This window comes from Embiotoca jacksoni, unplaced genomic scaffold, assembly GCF_022577435.1.
Source record: "Embiotoca jacksoni isolate LCO1_2020_lvr unplaced genomic scaffold, fEmbJac1.0.p SCAF_13, whole genome shotgun sequence".
NCBI lineage: Eukaryota > Metazoa > Chordata > Actinopteri > Embiotocidae > Embiotoca > Embiotoca jacksoni.
In genome coordinates this window covers 17,741,957-17,764,503 of record NW_027185263.1, presented here as the reverse complement: position 1 = coordinate 17,764,503, position 22,547 = coordinate 17,741,957, and the positions used below count along the sequence as shown (strand labels likewise).

Here is a 22,547-nt window from a genome sequence, read left to right as displayed (position 1 = left end):
CAGATAGCGAGAAGGTGGAGGACGCCTCAGCTCTCGGGAGTCAGACGTGAGAAGGCAGACAAGACAGCGCCGCCACCTCTCATGTCACAACTGTAATGTTGTGTACAATGCCAGAATATACCAGGCTAATCTACAGATCCAGGACCGGGGCCAGTCCAGGCTTTTCTGATGCAGCAATTATGTCCGATTTGTTTACAATCCTTCGTTTGAATTGGTTACAGCCGATATCAAATGTCTCTATTTGTACTCCATTAAAAATAACTACAGCGCAATTTAACCAGGAAGTGCAAAATAAATTAACAGTAAGTAGTCAGCAGTTGTAAATGAACTAATAATATAACAATAAGCAAACCAGTTGAGCTGCTTTGACTTAATTTTGCGAATACTTCAGCAGGATTTTCAACCTCTGCTCTAAAAATGCTGCTTGAAAACTGCATTTGAAGTATCAGTAATCTGTTATGTGTGAGATAAAGAATCCCAGTTGAGGAATGTATTACAGGAACCAGCAGATGAAAGGTTGATGAATCCGTACCGTTTTCTTTTCTACATAATTTATTTCCTTTAAAAATGACAAAAATATATATAAAACTGGTTATTTTATTTGTGTATTCGATGGCAGATTACATTTTCCCTTGACAGAATTATAGCAGTTTATGTTCATGCTCCTTCTGCAACAAATGACTCATGCAGCTAATGTAATAGATCCACCTGTGATAAACGCTGACTTGCTTCATTTATGGTTGAATGAAAGCACTTTTGATGTTGTCTGAAAATATTTTTTTAATTAGCACGACAGCATCTAATAGACTGCCACCTATTTGTGTTTTGAGATGGAAATCATTGATTGTTGGGATTTACATAGTTACCTTCAGAATTTTTTTGGCAAAAGTTCAGAGGCTTTTTAAAAATGACAAAACCTAAGCTTTTCTTAGGGGCAGAAATATTTCTGATGGACAGCTACTTGCCTGCCACTGCTCTCAGTTAAATGTGCACAGTGCAGTTTAACGTTGAAGAAGGTCTTAACACAAATGTTTCATTATTGTCGGGATCTGCTGCTGCTGCTGCAAAAAAGACACAACAGGAAATCCCTGGTACAATGCACACTACTTTATATCTTCCAAAGCAGCCATGTCAATACATGCATTTATGTCAGGTGTCCAGCGGGAACAGAACCCCTGAAGTGAAAGTGCTGGTTTAATAGCCCACATGCTGAATAACACATAAAACTGGGACCCTGTGAGTCAACCGTGGAACCTCTGAGGGGGGGGGGGGAGCCAGGAAAATGCCTATTTCCACAGTGCAGGCCCCGGCCATAAAGAATAAAACTATGGCCAAGAACTTAACAGAACAAGTGGTGCCAGCGTACCTCTTGTTGATGGGCTTCTCGTCCTTCTCGTAGGGTTTGACAAACCACTTGCCGATGCGAACAAAGCTGCGATTCATGAGGCAGCGCTCCAGCAAGTTGTGGATGGCTTTGAACAGCAGAGTGCGACACTCGTAGGAAAGGCCGTTCTCCCACATCCCATCATCCTCGGCTGGAAAAGAAAAAACAAGAGAGGAGAGAAAAGGAAAAAGGTGAGGGGAGTGGAACGCTTTGAGGGTTTTTGTGTCATTTCGATAAAGTAGTAAAAACTCTCCGGCGCAAACGATGTCAATCTTGAGAGCACAAAATCTTCACGTGCAACTGCAGCGAGAACGGTGTGTGTTGCTGCTGTGACGAGTCAAAGCGAAGCACACAGCAACCGAACACTTGATCAGATGGCACGCTCGCTAATAGGCCATTCACCAATGTTTACAAATGACATATGGGAGCACCAGCTGTCACACTTAACATATTGTCACACTTTACTGTATCACCACTATATAGCTTCAAGTTAAATATTATTTATCACCGTTTCCCTTGTTTAAGTTTAAAAAGTGACTCAAAGGTGTCGTTGGTAAAAGCGTTTATTTTATGAACATGTCTGCACTGATGAATATGTATGCACAGAAGAAGAATTGAATATTTATACAGTCGATGAGGACGACACTGAGAAATCATGTCTAAACGCTCAATGAATTCAATCACGTAGATGAAATTGTGAAACGTGCCACAATTCCAGGCAGATACTTTGTGTAATAAAGACAGATGTAGCGCAGAGCCTCCATATCCACCCATTAAGCACACGGGTAACTTGTTCATTCACTTTTAAGAATAATCACTGAAGAGGAACTGGGAAAAGTTTAGTCTCCTGCACTCTGATGAGAGTGACGCTCTGGACACCTCGGTACTGAAACTGTGCATTTCCTGGAATGCAAAACACCAGATCTAAAGTGACCCAACAAGCCAACAAGCCATGTAAATGTGCTCACTGAGACAGAGAGAGGTTGAGTAGAAACCTGATGCTTTTAGTCTGTGGAGGATTCAGATGCTTCCTGCTCCTCCACACATGCAGTTTGAATACAAGGTGTTTAAGAGTGGAAAAGTACAGACAATTCTCAGTTAAACAGAACTTTACTTTTGTTTTCAGTGAAGCCGAGAACCAGTATTTCATTTCTTTGTACCTTACAGTAAAATGTAAAGCAGCATGTTGCAAATGGTTTGCAAGTCACAGTGCTGGGAATCACCAGAAACCCTACAATATATCACAGTGACTAAATGAATTCGCAATATGTTGAGTAATAAAATAACGTACATTGCAATCTATAAAATGTTTCCCAACTGCAAATTATTTCCCCAAAGAAAAACTTAACCAACATGCTATAAAATCAAGTTTCCAGTCAGTTCATCTCACTTTAATCCTTTTTATTGCAATAAAAGGAGACTGTGAAGCTGACAGACTGACCAACACGGTCACAAAAAGCTGCCATAACTTTGCATGCACCCGACACTTTTATTCATATATGAAATGATAGATATTTGATGCCCACGTGTTGATACAACATTACAATTCTCTGCTGTAATGATTTTTTTTTCTCCGGCCCCGGTAAGTAATGTAGAATAACACAATAGGCAACAGATATGTGCAACAAATCTTTGCGCACACGCGAGAACATTATAGTGTTATTAAGATACTGTGGGTGTCTGCTACAAACACAACTGGGTATGATAACATGTCTGCTGCATTAATGTGTGATGTCTCTGTCCTTGTACCTCAGTCAGCTCCAGCCTGCTTCCAGTAACAGACAAACCCGGTGATGCTGTCGCAAACGAAATGAAACAACATGTCTGATGTAACCGTTTCCAGGAAGAAAAGACACAGCTGCTATAATTCACTGCAAAACCACGATGCTCTCAAACAGGACCTGAAGCAGGCAGGTAGCTGTACGCTGCTAACTAGCACTGCTTAGCTACCCAAAAACAAATTGGGGGTATAATGTGCATTTCTGAATGTGTGTTCCACACCTGCAACGAGTTCAGACTGTAATTACCCCGTGTTAGACTCACAGGACTATAATTACTTTGTTCATATGGTGCCCCGGAACAAAACGAGTCACCCGTCAAACGGTATGTAGTCGCTCAGGATGAAGAAATGTACCGACAGACACGTATCATGGTTGCTTTCTGAATCACATTCGGCGCTGGCCTGAATGCTGGTCTAATCTCATTAACAGCCACTGCTCACATCTTACAGCACTTAAGCTCCTTTCAGTCAAGCCTGCAGCAAACATCTCCCCAAGTGTGCTGTCTGTGCATGAGCACAGACCAAATAAATACCCAGTGTGACCCACCCTTCGTGTCAGCCTGCCGTGTGCCAGAGAGGCACAAGCCAGCCCAGAAGCAAGTTAATCAAACTTTTATTGAATGAATAAGTGAACCTTTGGCTTGCTGTTGTAATGCGAAAGTGGTTAACGATACTTTAAATTTAGTGACTGATTGTAAGGCTATCAACATAGGAAATTACATTGGTTTCTTTATTTGGATAAGAGAGGCTATATAGGCCCTGTGCCATCTTGGCAGGTATGAAAGGCTTGTTTAAGGAGATGCTGAGAGTATTTAAGCTATTCCTGGGTTTAAGCAAACAGCAAGCTATGTTGCAAGGGTGCAATTATAAACATCTGCTGGAGAAATATAAATGAAGGAGTGTCAATTTTTATTTCAAAAAGGTCAAATGTATCCCCAACCCTATCAAATCCACGTTCAAATGCCACAGCTCTACGAGACACAGCAACTTCAGCTAGCATTTAATTCACGACATCCCACCAAAAGAAAACAACCTCAGGCCAGCCGACAAGTAGAGAGGGCTACGTGCCCGACGCTTTTGAGAGAAACAAACTAATTCATCAGGTGCGCACACATCTTGAGGGATAAGATCAGGACACAGAACAGCAGGGCAGAGTCAGGAAAAAGGAAGGAAAAGAGCAATTTCCCATTAAAAATCAACAGCAACCGCAGGATGAAAATAAAAACAACAACATTATAAGCCACTTAACTTTCTAGAAAAGGTGGATGGGAACAGAGCATGCGTGGGATCTTTTTGTTTTTTACCAAGCCTGCTTGGGGATTTAGTGATTTAGAAAGCTGGTCAGGCTGAGACATGGCAGGCATGAGGGCAAAAAGTCAACAAGAAAGTTGGCTCACAGAGGTACTGATGGCAGATTAAGAGAAAGGACGGGATGAAAGAACATTAAGTAGGACTTTGACCAAACTCTAAGATTCAAAGATCTGTTTGACTCATAACGGTCGAGAGACGGGAAAATAGGGAGAGCGGTCGGACTCAAATCTAAGACGAGAGTCATCGAACCGGCAGCTGAACTACGAGTCCGACTCCAACCTGCTGTAACACCGGCGCAGACCTCCCGACACCTACGGTTGCATCACCCGCCACGGTGATCTCATCTGCTTTTTCTCTGTCGAGACCACCTCGGCCCCGTGCGTCCTCCTGCCTGCCGCCTGTTCCTCCTCAGTCCCTCCTGGAAGCGCCGAGCAGCTCTAAAGCCGGCGTCTGGCTTCCATCAAGGGTTCCTAACCACCTCGTGATCGCCGTGCACGATGCCCGCTGCAACATTCCTCACTCCAGACAGACAAGACACAAAACTGTTGCCGTGGAAATCGTGTTGCCATATAAATAATACAACTCTCGCTCACAAGAACTGACAAGATCTTTTTCTAAAGATTTCACACGATTAAATTTTTTTTTTTTAATAAAACATCGAGGGGGTGGGGCGGGTGGAGTTGAGCTTCTGGGGCAGACGGGACTTTCGGTTTAATGGACGACTCCCCCCACCACGACACACGTCTCTGGACTCGACTGCCACAACTACAGAGTACCAACTCCAGAATGGGTTCAGGGGAACAGAATAATACTAATTACAAAACACTTAAAAGCATGTAAACAAGTCCCTGAACATGTTTGTTGTCCTCGTTGCACTCGTCTGCCCGCGTCCCTGAGTGACACCCATTAGCCTTCTTTGGGACAAAAGCAGCAACAGAAGCCTCAGCTCTCATTAACATTAATCCACATCGAGCATCTGAACATGCAGCAGCTTATGAGGTTTGCCTAAACAGGTACGCACGTTTCCCTCCCGCAAGACGGCAAATTACCTGCATATATTGACAATTTCAAAGAAGTGGGTGATTATTGTAGAACCCGACCAATACTTTGATTTTTGATTCCGTTCCAATATTAGATGGTAAATTTTACTGTTTAGTTATTTAATCATTACGCAAGAAAAAACTATTAAAAAGAATTCAGTCTAAGAATCTTTTTCTGTATTATATTCTGTAAAAAACTCTGGCAAGTGTGAGTAAGTATTCCAGGTAGTTTCACATGAAATGTGTCCACCTGAGTTACATGCATATCTGTATGTTGTGCATTTGTGATTTGACCGTAGACTTTAGAAGAGAGAGCATCAAATTTGGTTTCAAGTTCAGGAAATCTGCAGCAGAGAATCTACGGCGATGAAACCACGAACTGGGCGAGGTGTTCAGAGTGAGATGTCAAGAGGGCCAAACCAGGAAGGTTTTCTTTGACATTCGTAAAGTCGCGCACCGAGAATTTATGTGCATATCTGCAATTTATGTGCATATTACAGAGCAGAGGGAATCAGTGCACTCTAGATTACGTGCAACACAGTACTGTTTGAAACATGAGCAACAGAGAATATTTGTAATTCCTGCAGTCAAGGTGCCAAATACAAAAACAAAACAAAAAAAAAACAAAAAATTAACTATTTAACATACAGAACAAGTTGTAGGTTTAACCTTTAACCTTATTAAATATCTTCTGTTAATTAGAAGTGTTCTCGGGCTGCAAGAAGCAATTATTACAGATGAATCTGACAGTTACTGTTTTGATTCATTGATTAATGACTACATAATGTCGAGAACACAGTAAGAAAAGGGCCATACCTTCTCAGAGCCTCAAGTGAAATGTAGTTATTATTGATTTGTTTGTTTTGTATCAACTCGGCAATATAAAACCTACAAATATTTTGTTTACCGACATATATAATCCCAATTAGCAGTAGCAAATGTTGGGCCTTTTTGACTGGAAATTACTGAGCCAATTAACTGGTTATCAAAATATTTTCAAATGAATTTGTTGGTGAGCACAGATTAACTTTAACATTTTCCAACCTGTAACAAATGTGCTGAAGGCGGGCACATTGATTCTTTCAATTTGAACCTGCTCTATTTAATGTCCAAAGTTCCAGCTTGCAGACAGATCTGAGTGCACATGTGGTGGGAGGCGGGGGAAATGGTGGGCGGTGGGCGGTGGTCAGTGCAGGGCGAAAGATGAGTGGCCTCATTTAGACAAAGATTTATGGGCTTGGCTGATGGTTAGGACACTTTCATGTCTCTACGTCCTGTGAAGCAGACCCAGATGAGTTGACCTTTATCGTGCTCAAAGGCGGGAGCACAGCAGCTCTATTAAGAAACCTCACATCTACCTCTGTAGCGAGGAAACACCTCCTGACACAGGGGAGCACAACACCTTCTCTCCAACACCGAGATACAACGCAGCATCAGTCCTCTATGAAGGGCAAAAACACAACTCGAGACCAGTGAGCGGGACGTGGCACGTGGGTGTTTTGGAGCTGAAGAAACATTTTTATAGGTCTCCCTCCCCCCCCCCCCCCCCCCCCCCCCATAGTTTCTCAACTGTGTATAAGCAATTAGAGCAGCAGTCGGTCATTAAACAGCAAGATTAATGCCTTGTGATCAACTGTGCTCAGGGGGATTCTACCAAGTCTGGCCAGAAGGTTTTCTTCTCTCCTTCCACTTCCTCCTTATCTGCAAGGAAAGAGATAGACAGAACCAGTGGTGCTCTGTAAAGTCTCCATTACTAATTAATGAATATTTCTTCAGCAGAGAGGGAAAAGAGAGATAGAGAGCGAGAGGATAGAGGGAGAGTGCACCCATGGGCCAAAGCTGCATGCATGGCCGAGTCCCTGCGCTGTGCCAGCCAACGGAGATCCATCAGAGGGAGCAGGAGGAAAAGAGGAAAGCGGAGGGTGGTTCACAGGCAGGAGATTAGCCCTGGAAAATTGATCCCCAAGCACAAAAGCCATCGGCCTCCTCCACTTTTTCCTCCTAAGAGCTGGTCTGGGTTTATCTATTCATCAATCTCTACATTACACACTGAAGTTTAGAACCATCTTTGAAGGAAGGAAGAAAAAAAAAAGAAGAGAGAAAGCGGCGCAAATCCTAAGTTAAGGTTAACTAGCTGTATCTAATTGTCTTTGATACAGAGCCACAGCCTCTCAAATCAGGTTTGAGGCCCAACACACCTTCACAGAGCGAGTTGTTTTTTTGGTTGCAATCAAAAACTATTAAAATTACAATCTGATTTGCCGAGATAAACAAAACATAGCTTTTACAGTGTCTACAGGACATATAACGGTCATTCCTCATTATTATAAGCCACTTTTCTCCGCTGTTGCACATCCTTTGGTCATGTTGATACATAAAGTGTAGCGATTTCAAAATTCAGTTTGACTTTCACAGGCTGTCCAAGTCAATAACATTTACAAATTGTAAAGACTGAGTGGCATTTCTCCTTTCTGAATCCTTGCCTGGGGCGTCCACTGGGCTACATTGCTTACAATAGCCATTATATCATTGTAGGACTGAATCTGTATCAGTCATTGTTGTGTCATCACTTCTGTCACTATCGAGAAGAGCAAATACGCCATTAGGGTGTTTAAAATGGGATCGCCAAGTGCAGATCCACACATCCACATAACGGAGGGTTTGACATTTTGCTTTGAGATTATGGCTCCGTTATAGCCAAATATGACCCCAGATTTTCATTTAGTCCAAAAAAGTCAAGTCATAAAGATTAGGCCAGTAAAACCTCAAGCAAGCTTCTCTATACAGGCCAATGAGAAAAAACATCCTGATATGGGTGGAATTCAGGCTGATGGAAAACGGCTGCATGGTAACGGTACCAGCCACCGGTTACTGAACGTAACCCAGATGAAAATCAGTCTCAGATTACAAAAAAAAAAAAAAGGAAATTCAAGGCTACCGCGTGCAACACATCACCGAGCCACGCAACTAATGAATCAGCATGCAAAGCAATTTCAAAAGGGTGCGCTGTGATTTAAACCAATCACACCTCAGGAAGATTGTTTTCATTTGAGTCATCTGCACGCGTTTTATTTTAAATTCAGACGTTATTTCCATCATTGTTTACAGAAGGCTGGAATAGTCCTATGATTATTTAAAGAGCAGGAAACAGATCCATCCCTTTAAACTACAGACTCACTGGTGGTCAATGCAAGCTGATGCAACAAAAGATGTGTAACAAAGCCAAAGAGCTGCCTATTAATAACAGCCTTCTCTGCTTTACTTTTGAGTCTGTTCAACACAAAACTAACAAAACAAAAAAATCTTTCATCTCACCGTCATTGTAAAGGCAACTAAAATCCACAGCGCCCATAAAGGGATAGCAGTTTAATTAAACATCATTTCATATTTAAACAGTGTGGACATTCGTTGGCAACAAACATCTGTATGCTGCAGGTAGAACTTCAAACAGGGCGCCTCTCACAGATATGAGGGCAGTTCAATAATTTGAAGTTGAGAGATCTTCACAGAAGAAAGACAGAAAAAAAAAAACGTCTGACCTGTAAGAAAGAGAAACTTTCAGCCAACACGCCCCTCACCCCCTACTGAAATATGCCCTTTGGAACTGGAGATTCTGCCCTGAGGTGCAAAGCAGGGTTGTTTTTAGTTCAACCTTGATCCAAACGCACAGAGGAAAGTCGTCAAGCAAGAACAAAAAAAAACAAAAAAAATCCTATGAACCTGGGAAAGCTAGAAAAAAATTCCAAGAATTACTGCACACCAGCCAAAAGTAAAACAATTGTCAGAAGACGACTGTGACAACAAGCTCGCAGAGTGCCACAAAATTAATCTTTTCTTCCCTCCATCACTGAATAGAACTCAGACAATGGTGTTCATCATCAAACTGGTGGAGGAGATGGACATTTTAAATGAAATCATCTCCCCTCCCCCACAATCCTTCTGTCTCTCGCTCTCAAGACGTCTGACCCGACACCCAGTAATGAATAGACATGGGGCCTCCGATGACCACGGCGGAGATGGCTCGCTGATAACCTGCTCTGGACAGCAGATGACTTTCTTTCTCTTTTAACCTTCCCCTTAACAAATAATAATCGCGGCTTTGCTGCTCAAAGACAGACATTAGCACAGATATGTCTTCCGTTTGATTACAAGATGGCAAAACTAGAATTAAACATACTAAAATTTGAGTTTTCCCCTTAAAATGAATTAGAAATATAAAGGATGATGTCAATGTGGAGCCCACCACTCTACAGTAGTATTCAGCTAACTAGAAAAGACCCAAGAGAGAAAGATGGTGTCAGAAAGCCAGCAGTGGGAGTCCCAGTGGGACTTGCAGTGCGGGGGGAAGAGACCAGGTCAAACTAGTAAGAACTTAGGAGAAATGTGCCACGGAGCAACTACCCTCACAGACAGACATCCACCCCTAATTTCTATGAAAAAAAAAAAAAAAGATCAGTGGGTCTTTGGGAGGAGGAAAAGGCAGTCATTTATCTTTTGCTTTGGATGCCCCTGGTCAGGAGACTCCACCAGCTTTAGAGGGGCGAGGACGATGGAGAGAGCATGACATTTGCATAAGAATACATGTCTATATTCAACCGCTGGGAGGGGGGAGGCGAGCCGTTTAATTCAGCAATGGCATTCGCTTGTTGGGAATAATTTCTGTGCGTGGCCAGGGGAAGATTAGAATTGGTTTTCTCGTTGTGTTAGTGCGAGCAAGGCGGGTTGTCCAACAGTGTAGAAAAGGGGCTTGGTGGTTTGTTCCCCTTACATGCCTTCAATGGCGATTAAGAGTCTGACGTTAAAAGATCCCTTAAGTTTTCCGCCCTTCACTTCTCCCATCTCTCTAGCTCAGTCCTTCTCCCCTCATCTCCCTGGAGAGAAGGGATTACTGGCACACTGGTATACAGAAATGGCACTTGCTCAAAATTAAAAGACTTTCACAGGCTGCTAATCTAATGAGGGTGGAAGAGGGGTGTGGGGAATGAGCAAGCGCCATTTCAGCTGCCGAAATGAAAGGACAAGAGCGGATTTTCATGTTTACCGCCAACATTGCACTAAAGACTATAAAGAGACTGAAAACACAAAATGAAAAGAAAGCTTTTTAAAAATTCCCAAGAGGCTAAGACCAAAGGAAAAAAAAGAAAAAGAAAAACATCAAACTGGTGGCAAAAAGAGTGCAGCGGTAAAAAGGCGACAACAGTTGTGACATTCCAGTTGAGTGCACAGGTTGGCCTGCTCCTGCTGGGCTCTGCCCTGCCAATGCTAGCTGGTATTTGTCAATTCACACCTCCACAGGCACAGCGTCCAGGAGAGTCCAGCACCGCAGCCGGCTGTCAATCATCATCCTGCTTCTTGGGGGACTCGCACACAAACACGCAGCAAGAGCTGTGATCTTAAATCCTGGTGCTCGGGACGCAGATCATTTTCTATTCTATCAGCATCCGCCTGACATCCCACTTACCACGAGTTAGACGCTCACAGTGAAAACCAGCAGAAACCTGGGGCCTTAGAAACCGCTGATATGTCCACTGTGCTCAAGGGCTCTAGGACGGGCCGGTAGCATCAGCCCCCCCCCCCACACACACACTCCCAGAGGAACAAACAGCTTCACAGATCCAGGTACAGCCATCTGGACAGAGGTCCTGACATTCTTCCATCACTGTCTCAGCTGTGTATTCAGGTCTCAGGACACCATCCTGAACAGACCGATCAGCGGCTGCAGATCAGAGGTTGGGGGGGAGGAGGAGAAAAGAGAAGCCCTCTGGCTTACTTTAGATCCATCGAGAGAGACCGCTCTGCTTCATTTCACTGGTAGAGCCCCACAGAGGGGAAACGGCTCAGGGAGGAAGAGGAAGATGTCTTCTACTCACAAGAAGCAAGCAGCGATTTCCAAAACAGAAAACATGGATCGCACCGCTCTTGTGGGACCCGTTCACTCAGAGACACTGTGGAACATGTGTGAGTGAGGAATTTGTAAAATATCATCAGGTGCTCACGATGTGACCGTCCGTGTCAAGATCACTCCCAAGAGGAATAGATGCACCACAGAGGTTTATTAAAAATTCCAGGAACGCCAGATCTAAAACAAGAAACTGCCAAGAGTCCTGCAACAACATGACTCATCTTTTTGTGTTAAAATACCTGGAAGGAAAAGACACTGCAGATTTACAAGTCAATTATATAATTTTCTCTCTCCTGAAACACTAAAGATATCATGCTTAATCTCCCCAAAGCCAGAGTAAGAACATAGCAGTGACTTCAACAATTTCCAAATATAGATTCTCCATACCACCCCCTCCAACTTGAAATGTAGCACACTCCATTAGAGGGCCTGAGCCAAGCGCTTCAGGTTATTACCAGGACCCGTTAGGCTTGAATGAGCTGCCCATCGTAGCCTTCAGCTCCCATTTTCAGTCCACTTCAGGCACAATGTCCTGTAACGAAGGAGGGTCACAGACGGGCTGTGTTCGGCTCAGACTCCAAAGTTCAATCTACATGGCAGAGAGCATGCATAAAGATGGCCTCTTTCATCTTCCACTGCTAATGCTACTGTTACTCAAGAGGAAAAAGAAGAAAGTGTGTGTGTGTGAGGGGGGGGGGGGTTGTTCGGGGTAGATGCATTTGCCTCATTTCTGCATGGCTGCTCTTGCTCTGCTTCTCACTCAAGTTATGAAAAGACTGAGCTCAGTTTCTGCTACCTTCCTCCTTTCCTGTTCATCTCCTGCAGAACAGTGACATGTGACTTCAGCTCCGTTCTTCCACCGCAAACCAAAATGCAAGGAGCCGTTTCCTCGGCCGTAGGGCCACAGCCACTTCGGCATGTCAACTCTCAAACACGCAGGTAGTACTAGCCCAGCATGATGCCCAGCGTCTCCGGGGAGAGGGAGTTGCCCCTCAGGTGTTGGCACTACCAGTCCGACTGGGTAGATCATCAGAGCGGGAGGGTGAGGGCGCGGGGCATTAGGGAGGCATCAGATTACACAGATAGTAACACTTCCCTGAGGCTCCCACTTACAGGGTACCTCCCATGTGCCTACCTGACAATCAAGCGGAGAAATCTGTATCATTTTTCATTGTACAACCAATAACTTATCTTGACAAGGTGATCTATGTTCAAGTGCTTCTTTTACAAAAGCGGTGAGCCTTCCGCTCTTCCTCTTATCGTTTACAGCCATCATTCTTTTAGCTATATAACCTTGGGTGAATCTAACAAAAGATGTGTTGGTAGGCAGGTGAATTTCATATACTCATTTTTTGGGTTTTTTGCCAGAATAATGACTCAGACGTGCAGAGTAATAGCCCTCTTCTTCAATTCCACTTTAATCATCTATTTTGTGAAAATAACTAACTCTCTCCGTGTTGCAGCAGCAGAATAAATGAACTGCTGTGAACCTGGAAGAACCAACTCTTCGTCGGGCAGCACCCTGAAGTCAATTACCGAATCCGTACAAGCACCCTGGGTGTTGTTCTATAGCTGACCCCGACCTCCATGAAGTGAGGAAGCAGCATAAATAGGATGTACCTACACAGCTAAATAAAACATGCATTCTTTTTTTTCAAATGACATGCCCTTAAGTGTGTGCCAAGGGGCCCCCACCTGCAAGCTCGTGGTGGATGAGATCAGCGAAGTTGGGGTCGTCACCCCACCAGAAGAGCCAAAGCTCCCTCCGGCCCGGCCGCTGGCTGCGCCGCCACACACTTAATATGTCGGCCTTCAGGCAGCGACTGAAGCTGCATAGGATGGGGTCCTCCTCCGTCACCGGGAAGAGGATGGGTGCAGAGGTGGGACCCTGCCACACAAACCTCTTCCATTTGATCCCTATCAAGTCAGCCTGCAAGACAGAAGGAGGGGGGGGGGAGAGAGAGAGAGAGAGAGAGAGAGAAATGGGGGAGGGAGGAGAGAGAAGGGGGTGGGGGGGGGGACAAAAAGATCGTTAGTGTGCAGAGTCGCTGTTTCAGGAGCCACTCAGCACCTCGCAGTAAACATGTGCTGAGCGGCGTGTTAAGAGAAGGTATTAATCCTCTTTATGGGGCAGTTCACCCACCGACTACTTCTGACAGCAGCCAACGCTGTCAAATATGGAGAGGAAAAAAAACAACTGAAAATGTTGAGAGAAGCTGGAAGATGGCAAAGATATTCAAAACAAAAATGAAGCACGATTACATGTTGCTAGAAAAGAGAAAGATCCCCTCAAAACTGGGACATGCATTTGTTTCTGTAAAAGACTATGTGCTTATGCTACAGGTGCTTTTAACATCACCAAGAACAACATGTTCAAAACACGAATAGGAAAAAACTAATGCTGGAAAATGTGGTCTCACCACCTTAATCCTCATTATCGGTGAGTGCTGGGGGGGTGCTCTGCCTTTCTGTAAACGCTGTCTGGCTTTTATAGAGAGAACAAAACACACAGGAAAAAGCCTCATAGGCAGTAAATCAGTGGCGGGGTTATTAAGTGTTAAAACGGGAACATCACGCTCCACTGCTAGCTAGCACTGCTGCTTATCACCCATGCACCGACACACTACACGCGTCTACCCAAACAGATGCACACATACACATGCTAACTACCATGAAACACACACACACACACACACACACACACACACACACACACACACACACACACACACACACACCACACATGCAATGCCTTAGGCGTACACCCCCATTTCCGCTGGCAATCTTGGACCTCTATCTATCCTTGTAGACATTTCAAGTAATCTGTGAGCACATGGACGGTTCATTTTCCTGCCGTTTAGTCCTATTCCGTTCAGGCTGAGTTGGCAAGCTGTCCCTCTGTATATTCAACCAATTAATCCATTACAATTCAGGGGATATCTGAACTCGAGTGCAGAGACGCTGAGCCTGAACAAGTGATTACCCGTGGTTGTGGCGAAGCAGTGGTCTTTTGCCTGGCTCGGGATAAGCTGAGAGATTTGTGGTGTTAGTTGGGAGGCTGAGGGGGAGAAATGGGGTGGGGGGGGAAGAGTGTGTGTGTGTGTGTGGGGGGGGGGCAGTGTCAAAACACAGCATTGTGTGGCGTCAGCGGGCTAAAAACAACAAGTTGCTAAGCCATAAGTTACAGCTATGATTTCTTCACACAGGTGGACAAATGAATAACAAGCCGGTTTAAACAACTGTTCCGACTACATTGAGGATTTCTGTACGTTTCCATAATGCAACACAGCACACAACATACAGACCAAAACGCGACCAGGCACAATCAATAAACACAACGCATGTCTTTAATTCGTTACCCACCACTAACTCAAGGCAGAAAAAAAAAAAAAAAAAAGTGTCTGGCAAGCATGCAAAAGCACGAGGCTGCATTAAAGTCTCGTCATAACTAAACACGGGAGACGTCGGACTGTGTAATCGAAACGCCGTGAACGCCGATGAACAATTCGGCTCCCGAGGAACTCAAAAGCTGCAACGCACGCTGAAGACGAGCGTCAGACAGCAGGGCCACGGTCTGCGTGTAACGACCGAGCTGCAGCAGTTGGGCTGCTCCTTCCTGCTGGAGTGCAAGAAGCTCTACTTTACACCTGCACCTCGCTCGGAAACATCTGTGCACACAATGCAAAGGGAGGGTGGAAGCAACGGTTAACTGTGAAACCAGATCACAGGCGGGACAGAGAGGCAATTAGCAAGTGAACACTTCCATCATCTTTACTAACCATGATCCAGCCCCAAAGGTATTGCGCGTTTCGCCATACGAGAGGTTTAGTTCCTAAGTGCCCTTCAGAGTCTATTACAGGCCTCTCTCTCCTCATATATATTGGTTTCACACTTTTGGTCGTGATTATGTGCTGCACACAGACAGCCAGGAATCACGCCGGTCACACCGATGCCGAGGTTTGAATAACACGACTCGTATTCAAAGAAGTGTTTCAGTAACTCTCGTCCTTTTGTAGCCAATTCCACCCTGACTTTAACCTAAAAGTACTTTTCTCTCTCAAAGTTTCCACGTGCACCGCCTGAAACAGCCCTTACGGATTCACATCATGTTTTTGCGATCACTCTCGAGCCTCATAAGATGACCTCACTGTAACCAAGGAGCACTGAATACTGAATACAAAGGGACGTACTGTACACATTACCACGGCTCTTGCAGGTCAGATCTGATACAGCAGCGAACCAAAGTGGACACAGGAAAGTAACTCTTGGACACGTTGTTACTGCTGCACGGGTCATTTGCAAAAAGCAGCGGAGTCAAAAGGTTTTCTTGAATCTGAGCAAACAAGCATCTCCGTGCGCACACGCAGTCAGGAGAGGGTTAAATAGTCGAATTAACCGCCAGGCGACATATAAAACACGGCGACATGCTTCTTGTTATTATCCACAGTTAATGCCGTACGACTGTGCAACTGGGGCAGAGTGAATCAACTGACCACATCCTGCGGGCACAGAGAGTTCGACCTGGTACATTTCGGAGATTTAGCGACCGAAGCAGCAGTCGCAGCTAAAATACTGATTCATGCTGCTGCTGTGCTGTTAATGCATGAATGAAATACAACAACTGACAAGAGCAGCAGGCGAGTCTCTTCATCTTCCATTACAGTTCTAGTCATCGCCGTTTCTGTCATCATCAGGACTTTGCATCTCTACTGCAGTGTCCATGCTAAGCAGGCAATTAAAAGCATTAGAAATCATTCCTTTGAGGAAAAAAAAAAAAAAACTCTTCACTATAGATAATTGTGTTGCACAGGAAAAGTATAACTTTGTGTTAACGGTTATCCTCTAATCAGTTATCATTATTGAATGTATTGTCGTTGCTTGCTCTCAAACTATATAGGACACTTTCATACTTAATATGTGACCTTTATTATTCAGTGTCTGCAATAGGTTGAGAATTTACTTGTGGAGGTTGTTGTTGTTGGTGGTTCGGGGTCTTATCGTACAGATAGTTATTGATACTCATCAATACAACTCTCCAAAATTTGGTACAAAAGAGCAAATAAATACATAACATAAAGATGAGATATGTTCAAGATGTTAATGATTCTGCATGTTGATCCAACACTGCAATGACACTCGGTGCTTTTGGGGTTTTTTTTAAGAGAAAAAACACCACGACATGTACTGTATATACATGTTTGTATATATAAGCTATAGACACATGTAAATAACATTATTGAGTAGCAAACTGCAACAGGAATGTTAAACAGGACTTTTTCTTTGACAGTAGTTTTACCTGCAGCCCCTCATCGCTGACTGATTGAGCCGCTCCTGCTCTGAGTGATATGAAACTGAGAGGTTCTGACCGACAGCTCAGACGACCCTTTGACCATGTCAGACTGAATTCAGGAACCATCAGCCGGTTACTGGTAACTTTAATTGTTAACCCATGTTGATATACTTTAGTTGACTCTGTGTCTGGCTGCAGGCTGATTTCATACCGCAGCACCGACACATGAACTTCCAGCTTGTCTGTAACTTCCATCCCTCCGCCTGTCTGCGACAGCCTTTCTGGATGTCTCCACGGATTAACTCGTGTTTTCTGTCTTTACATGCAAACAATTGTCAACATCCGACTGCAGTGAAGAATAACGTCACTTTTGTATGTTTAGTCTCTCCGCCGCTGCCTGTCCAGCCGGCGCGTCTCTGCGTCCGAGTGCTGCAGCGGACGGACAGCTGAGCTGTCCCCCTCCGCTCGCTCACCTCGTCCTCTCGGACGGATGGATAAATAAATACATCAAAAGTGCCAAATTTACCTGGGCGGGACGCGTATTGCTGTGGGTTGCGTATGGAAAACACTGTCGTTGCCAGAAACATGATCAAACTGCCACAGAAACCTCTTTTCTTTACTATTACTCTGCAATAAATGATCACTGCAGATGCATCCGCACAACACGTTTCTAAAGTTAACAGGACTGTCAACATCATCATAGTTGCAGACTGATCCTCATCTAAAACGTAAAGATGATATTATGAAATCCCTTCAGTTTATGAAGTGCCACTACTAACAAAAACTACCACCCATAAAACAGTAATCAATAGCTGTTCACTGCTTGTACAAACGTAGATGGGCTACACTGAAGAAAGGAAAGGGCTGCAAAGGTTTTCACGATGGTCTCATATCTGTTCGCTGACAGAGCAGTTTCTCCTCTCCACAATCACCGTGACAGCAAATTTACCTCCAGTGCCAACGCTTCAAGTGAGCTACTCAGCTCACTGCTGTGGGGATGTTGTGACGAGGACTTTAACTGGTCCCAAACTGAAAATACATAAAGTTGTGAAGAGACTCCGCTGACTTTGTTTTTTTGTAGTCTGCCCTGTTTTGGTCCGATCTCACTTATTACAGTATGGCTACGGACTGGGTGACAAAAGTAAGTCATGTAGCTCAGGAGCCAGATGAGTCCGTTTTAATGACACAACACGTGTGTGTTTGTGTGTTTGTGTGTTTGTGTGTGCACCCGCTGAGCTTATTTGCGAGGATTAGATAAGAACATATCTGAAGTCACTTTCAATGAAACCCGTCTCGTCCTGCAGGACTTCAAGCGGAAACCATTCTGTTTACACAGGAAGTGAGCCAAGTGTTTCCACTGCCGATTCATAATACATGTAACCTAATGATGAGGAGTGAAAATATGCTTATGGAAGCTATAACTCTACAAACAATACAACAGTACCGATTGTCGCTGTTTATTTATGTAGTGCTGCTGGGTTTAAAACAGAAACAAAAACTGACTAAGCATTTTAAGAAAGAGTTGCCTCACAGATAACTGTGGCAACACGGTGCATCGGGACCCATTCATTTCAGGAAAAAAGCTATATCCACTTTTCTGCAGTTGAACGCTGCACAATCTTTTGACATGATTTGAGAGGCTCTTATACCGCTGACTTCTTAAACAAGCACACTCTTCAGGCGCACAGATGTACAGTTGGCTACATCACTTAGAAATTACACTGGTGTTGAATTACATTTCCAAATCATGTAGTTAAAATGTAAAACCCTTCGGTCCGTCTGCCCGTAGTTTGCATCTCTGCTTTAGTTGCCATAATTGTCTTTAATATGATCTTTCAAGCCAAACTGTACAGAGACATTTACTTCTGTCCTCCCGTTCGCCTGAGCTTCACGAGGTCGAAGTGAAAAGCCCCTCCATCAAAGACCGGACACGTCAGTGCTCCACTCCCCGTCCACAATATCCAAGAGGCAGTCTGCTCTATCAAGGATAAATGTGCCTTCTGCAGTTGTTCTCTCTGTCCTTTCAAAATAAATGAATTGCAGCCTGTCTGCAAAAACAGAGGGTGCCAAGGATATCTGTGGTTTTCCTTCCAACATTCATGCTTTCCAGCCTGTGCGCACAAGTGTGCCTCAAACATTTCATGCTCTATGGATGTGCAGTGTTTTCTCCCCGGTCTGTGTCTTAGTAAATGCTCAGGGTATGCGAGCAACTGCTTATAAGATTGTCCCGGCAGGGTAAGCAACGCGGGTCGTGAGAAGTTTTAACTTTCATACGCCGAAGCCAAAAATCACACCGCTGCATTTGAGGAGGGGATCTGAGGCCAAAGCCTCTGGATACAGACAGGAAGTTTTCCTGAGGTGACGCGTACTTCGGGGGGTGGGGGGGTGGGGGGTTGTGACCCCTGGTTTTGCCAGCTGCTCACCTTCCCTCTGGCTACCGAGGCTCGTGGGTCTCAGTAGGGAACACTGTGTTCAAACAGCTGCCTTCCTGCCTTTCAAGATATGCGACAAGCAACAGGTGAAGCTGCTCAAATCCTGCCACAGATGCTCTTCTTCCACCAAGTCTCTGTGTCCTCTCCTGCCTGTCACCTCTCTCTCTCCCTCACTTAACCCTGTCACAGAGCAAACATGAAACTAACAAGTGTGTGTTTGCATTTCTTGTTAAGGGGGATGCAAAGTCAATCAATTTCATTGAAGCTAGTTTATACCCAGCTCTTGTTCATGTACTGTACTCCATCCACGTTGGATGCCGTCACTAAACCCATGATTAACGCCAAAGGATTCTTAAAAGGCTGAGAACCTTCTCCAGCACTTAAATGCACAGCAGCTCAAGCTATAAATTTCATAGAAAGCCAGTTACAATGGTGTATAGTAATGCAGGTGAAGATAAACTGAATTTACTCTCCGAGTTAATCCCAATAAACCCACTTGAAAATGAAAAAAAGAAAAAAGAAAAGAGCATGCAACAAGTAGTATCATACTCCAGAGAAGACTATCCAGAGACAAACGAAGGGGGGGAAACTACCACAATGTGTTCACATTCTTCCACCATAAAACCACAAAGTGGAGTCTGTTCAGCAAGTGAGTCATAACAGCAGTGGTGTTATGCTTAGTCTCAGTGTGCAGGAAAATGTCAGCCAGACAGGCACAGCACCACAACTACCAGCCTCGATGTCGACTGTCCACTGTAGCCAGCTGCCTTCAAGTGCTGTCGTAAACATTGTAATTACAAGTTCAGCACACACAATCGACCCACCGGAGTCGTATTGAGAGAGTGGGGATTTTCTGCAGTGAAACTGTACCTTTAGGGGGCGGACAGCTTCGATGCCATGTCAATTGGTGGTAAAAAGCAGTGTAGTATTTCACTATATTGTTACTACACTAGATACTATGTCTGCATTTCTACCGATGCATTTCTACTCTCACTTAACTTCTTTTCTTTCTTTTTTTTGACATAGCTACATTAACAAGTAAATCTACAATCTATGCACTTTGTGGTCTTGCCACTCCACCACAAAGTGGTTGCGTGTCATTTAATCTATAACAGAAAAATCTACTTTTTTTCTCACGGTTGCATTTCAGCACTTGACAAATCACATTAACAACTTCCTACCGTGGAGGCATGATGGTAAGAGGAGCACATTACGCTCCTCGGCTAACCTACAAGTGAGTTAAGCCTGCTGACAAGCCAATTAACTGCAACAACAAACACGTTCAACAACGTGCTCTTGATTATCCGGCGGGAGGAGGGACTTCACAGTCCAGACGGCACCTTTACATTTGCTGTCGTGGCTGAGACCGGAGACCGGAGACCACACGGTGACTCCCACTGCTCCCTTTCTCTCACAAGGGACTTCAAGAATCGCTGTGAGCTCCAGAGTGGGAAAGTGCACAACCACAGCTACTAAAGAGGAGCAGGAGTCAGGAGTCAGGAGCAGGAGTCAGGAGCAGGAGTCAGGAGCACGTTGTACAGTTTCCTCCCAGTTTAGGTGCAGCTGAGGTACAGTATGCAGCTGCCCGGGTGTTTGTGATGCCCAGGAATGAATGCCACTGATTATATAATCAGCCATGGGGCCTGTGCCCTATTTGGTGTGAATACAAGAAAAACATCAAGTCCAAGGAAATGAAGCCGCTACTAACCAACACGGTGACATAACACACCGATAGTTCACGTTTGCAAACAAACATTGCTCCATGCTTGTTGCAAAGAAGAGCTTTCTAGGCAAAGACTCAAAGGGCGTGCTTTCACCGACAGGCTGTGCAAGTTGTGCAGTGACATTCGTCCACGCAGGAGTTTGTCGGTGTTCAACAAAAACAGTATTTAACTAGAAACGCATCGCGGCGGCCAACTTAACGCTGAAAGCCAAGTGTTGGGTGGACGGCTCGATACTCGGGAGAACAGAAGTGGAAACGCAACGAGAACCAGATAGCAAGTTAATAATAAACAAGGTGTTGAGGCGAAAGGGGGAGAAAGTGCTCCAACAAGTCGGTGGGAAACACGGCGGAGCTTCTGGCAGCGAAATGCACAACGTTTTCTTTTCGTGCTAACAGTCTGTGAAATGTAGTTAAATGAAGCTTTGTGAGCGGCTGGCGTTAAAAAGAAAAAAAAAAAAAAAAAAAAAAAAAAAAAAAAAAAACCTCCAGCGGTTTGTTTGCAAATAGAAAAAAAATGGAAATGTGGCAGGAAAGCAGATTGTGACAGACAGGTTGTTACACGGCGAAGAGACAACGTGTTAAAAACACGATAACATTAGCAGAGTGGGAGACCTTGTTGTCCTAAAACGATGTCGGCTCGACAGGGCCGTAAGCCTGGCTAAGCTACGATCAACTGATGGCTCTGTGGCTAACGTTAGCTTAGCCCCCGTTCAGCTAGTTAAAAATGGCTGCTTTCCTTTAGTTTTAAATCTCTTACCAGACAGAATAGATTGGAGTGGCAATCCTCCAAGCTGGCCCCGTTTGGTACAAAACAAGAATTCATCCTTCTTCACTGCGAGATCCAACTCTCCATCGTTACACTTCCCGGGAAATAAAGAACAATTTTCGGATTTGTGTTTTCGAAGATGTGCAGGCTTAATCAACGAGAAATATTTTCTGTAACATTTGGCTGGAGGATAGTTAATTCAACAACCTTCCGACTGCAGTTCCCCCGCCGGAGCTAAAAGCGGACAAAAGAGACTGTGTGGCCTCTACGTCGACATCTCAAAAGCACACCGAAAAAAACTATTTCAAGGGAGCGAAAAATGTTCATAAAACAAAAAGAAAAGGAGAGCAAAGAAGCAACTCTCCCCCTCCCCCTTAGCCCTGACACGGTCTCCGCTTAAAAAAATAAAAACGTCCCGTCTTACTCCCCCATCGCAAAATTTGGTCTAAAAACGAAACACATCCTGTAACAGCCTCTCGAAATCTGGCACCAGCCTATAATTTAACGATTATTTCGATCATCATTTCAGCCTCGGTTCCTGTTGGTTTCCATTTGAATTCATGGATTCCTTTCTTTAATGGCGGCCACAGGGACAACTCTGCCTTCCACAGCCGATTGGCTCATTCGTGGTCAAAGCTTCGTCAAGCCGGACGAGCATTTACAGACACACGTCAGACCGGAAGCGATGCATCCGGCAAAATAAAAGCATGATGTTATTATTCCTTAAGAACACTTACGATAGATATCATGAGCATAGCGTTAGGGAAAAAAAAAAAAAAAAAAAAAAAGATCATACCTCACAAGTATATCGTATATCCGTTTTATGTAGTCACCAAATAATGCGTTGACTTTTCCTGAAGTACAGTTTGTCTCAAAAAGAGGCAGCAACATGTCATTATTGGTAGGTGTCTTATTTTGA

The 22,547-nt window shown here is 44.3% G+C and overlaps 1 protein-coding gene across 2 annotated transcripts in view; it reads right to left on the bottom strand.

The window, feature by feature from the left end:
• Nucleotides 1-22,235, bottom strand: part of med13a (mediator complex subunit 13a) — a 71,571-nt gene extending 49,336 nt beyond the window's left edge. Inside the window, exons 1-4 of one of the 2 annotated variants that reach the window (XM_069147039.1) lie at nucleotides 21,836-22,235; nucleotides 21,620-21,722; nucleotides 13,113-13,347; nucleotides 1,367-1,535 (exon numbers count right to left, since the gene is read on the bottom strand). In XM_069147039.1, the coding sequence (XP_069003140.1) occupies nucleotides 1,367-1,535; nucleotides 13,113-13,347; nucleotides 21,620-21,685 (470 nt within the window). In that variant the 5' untranslated portion in view covers nucleotides 21,686-21,722; nucleotides 21,836-22,235. Of the gene's footprint in view, nucleotides 1-1,366; nucleotides 1,536-13,112; nucleotides 13,348-21,619 lie in introns of both variants that reach the window. The other variant, XM_069147038.1, reaches the window with a different exon arrangement.
• Between the last annotated feature and the right edge of the window lie 312 nt (nucleotides 22,236-22,547).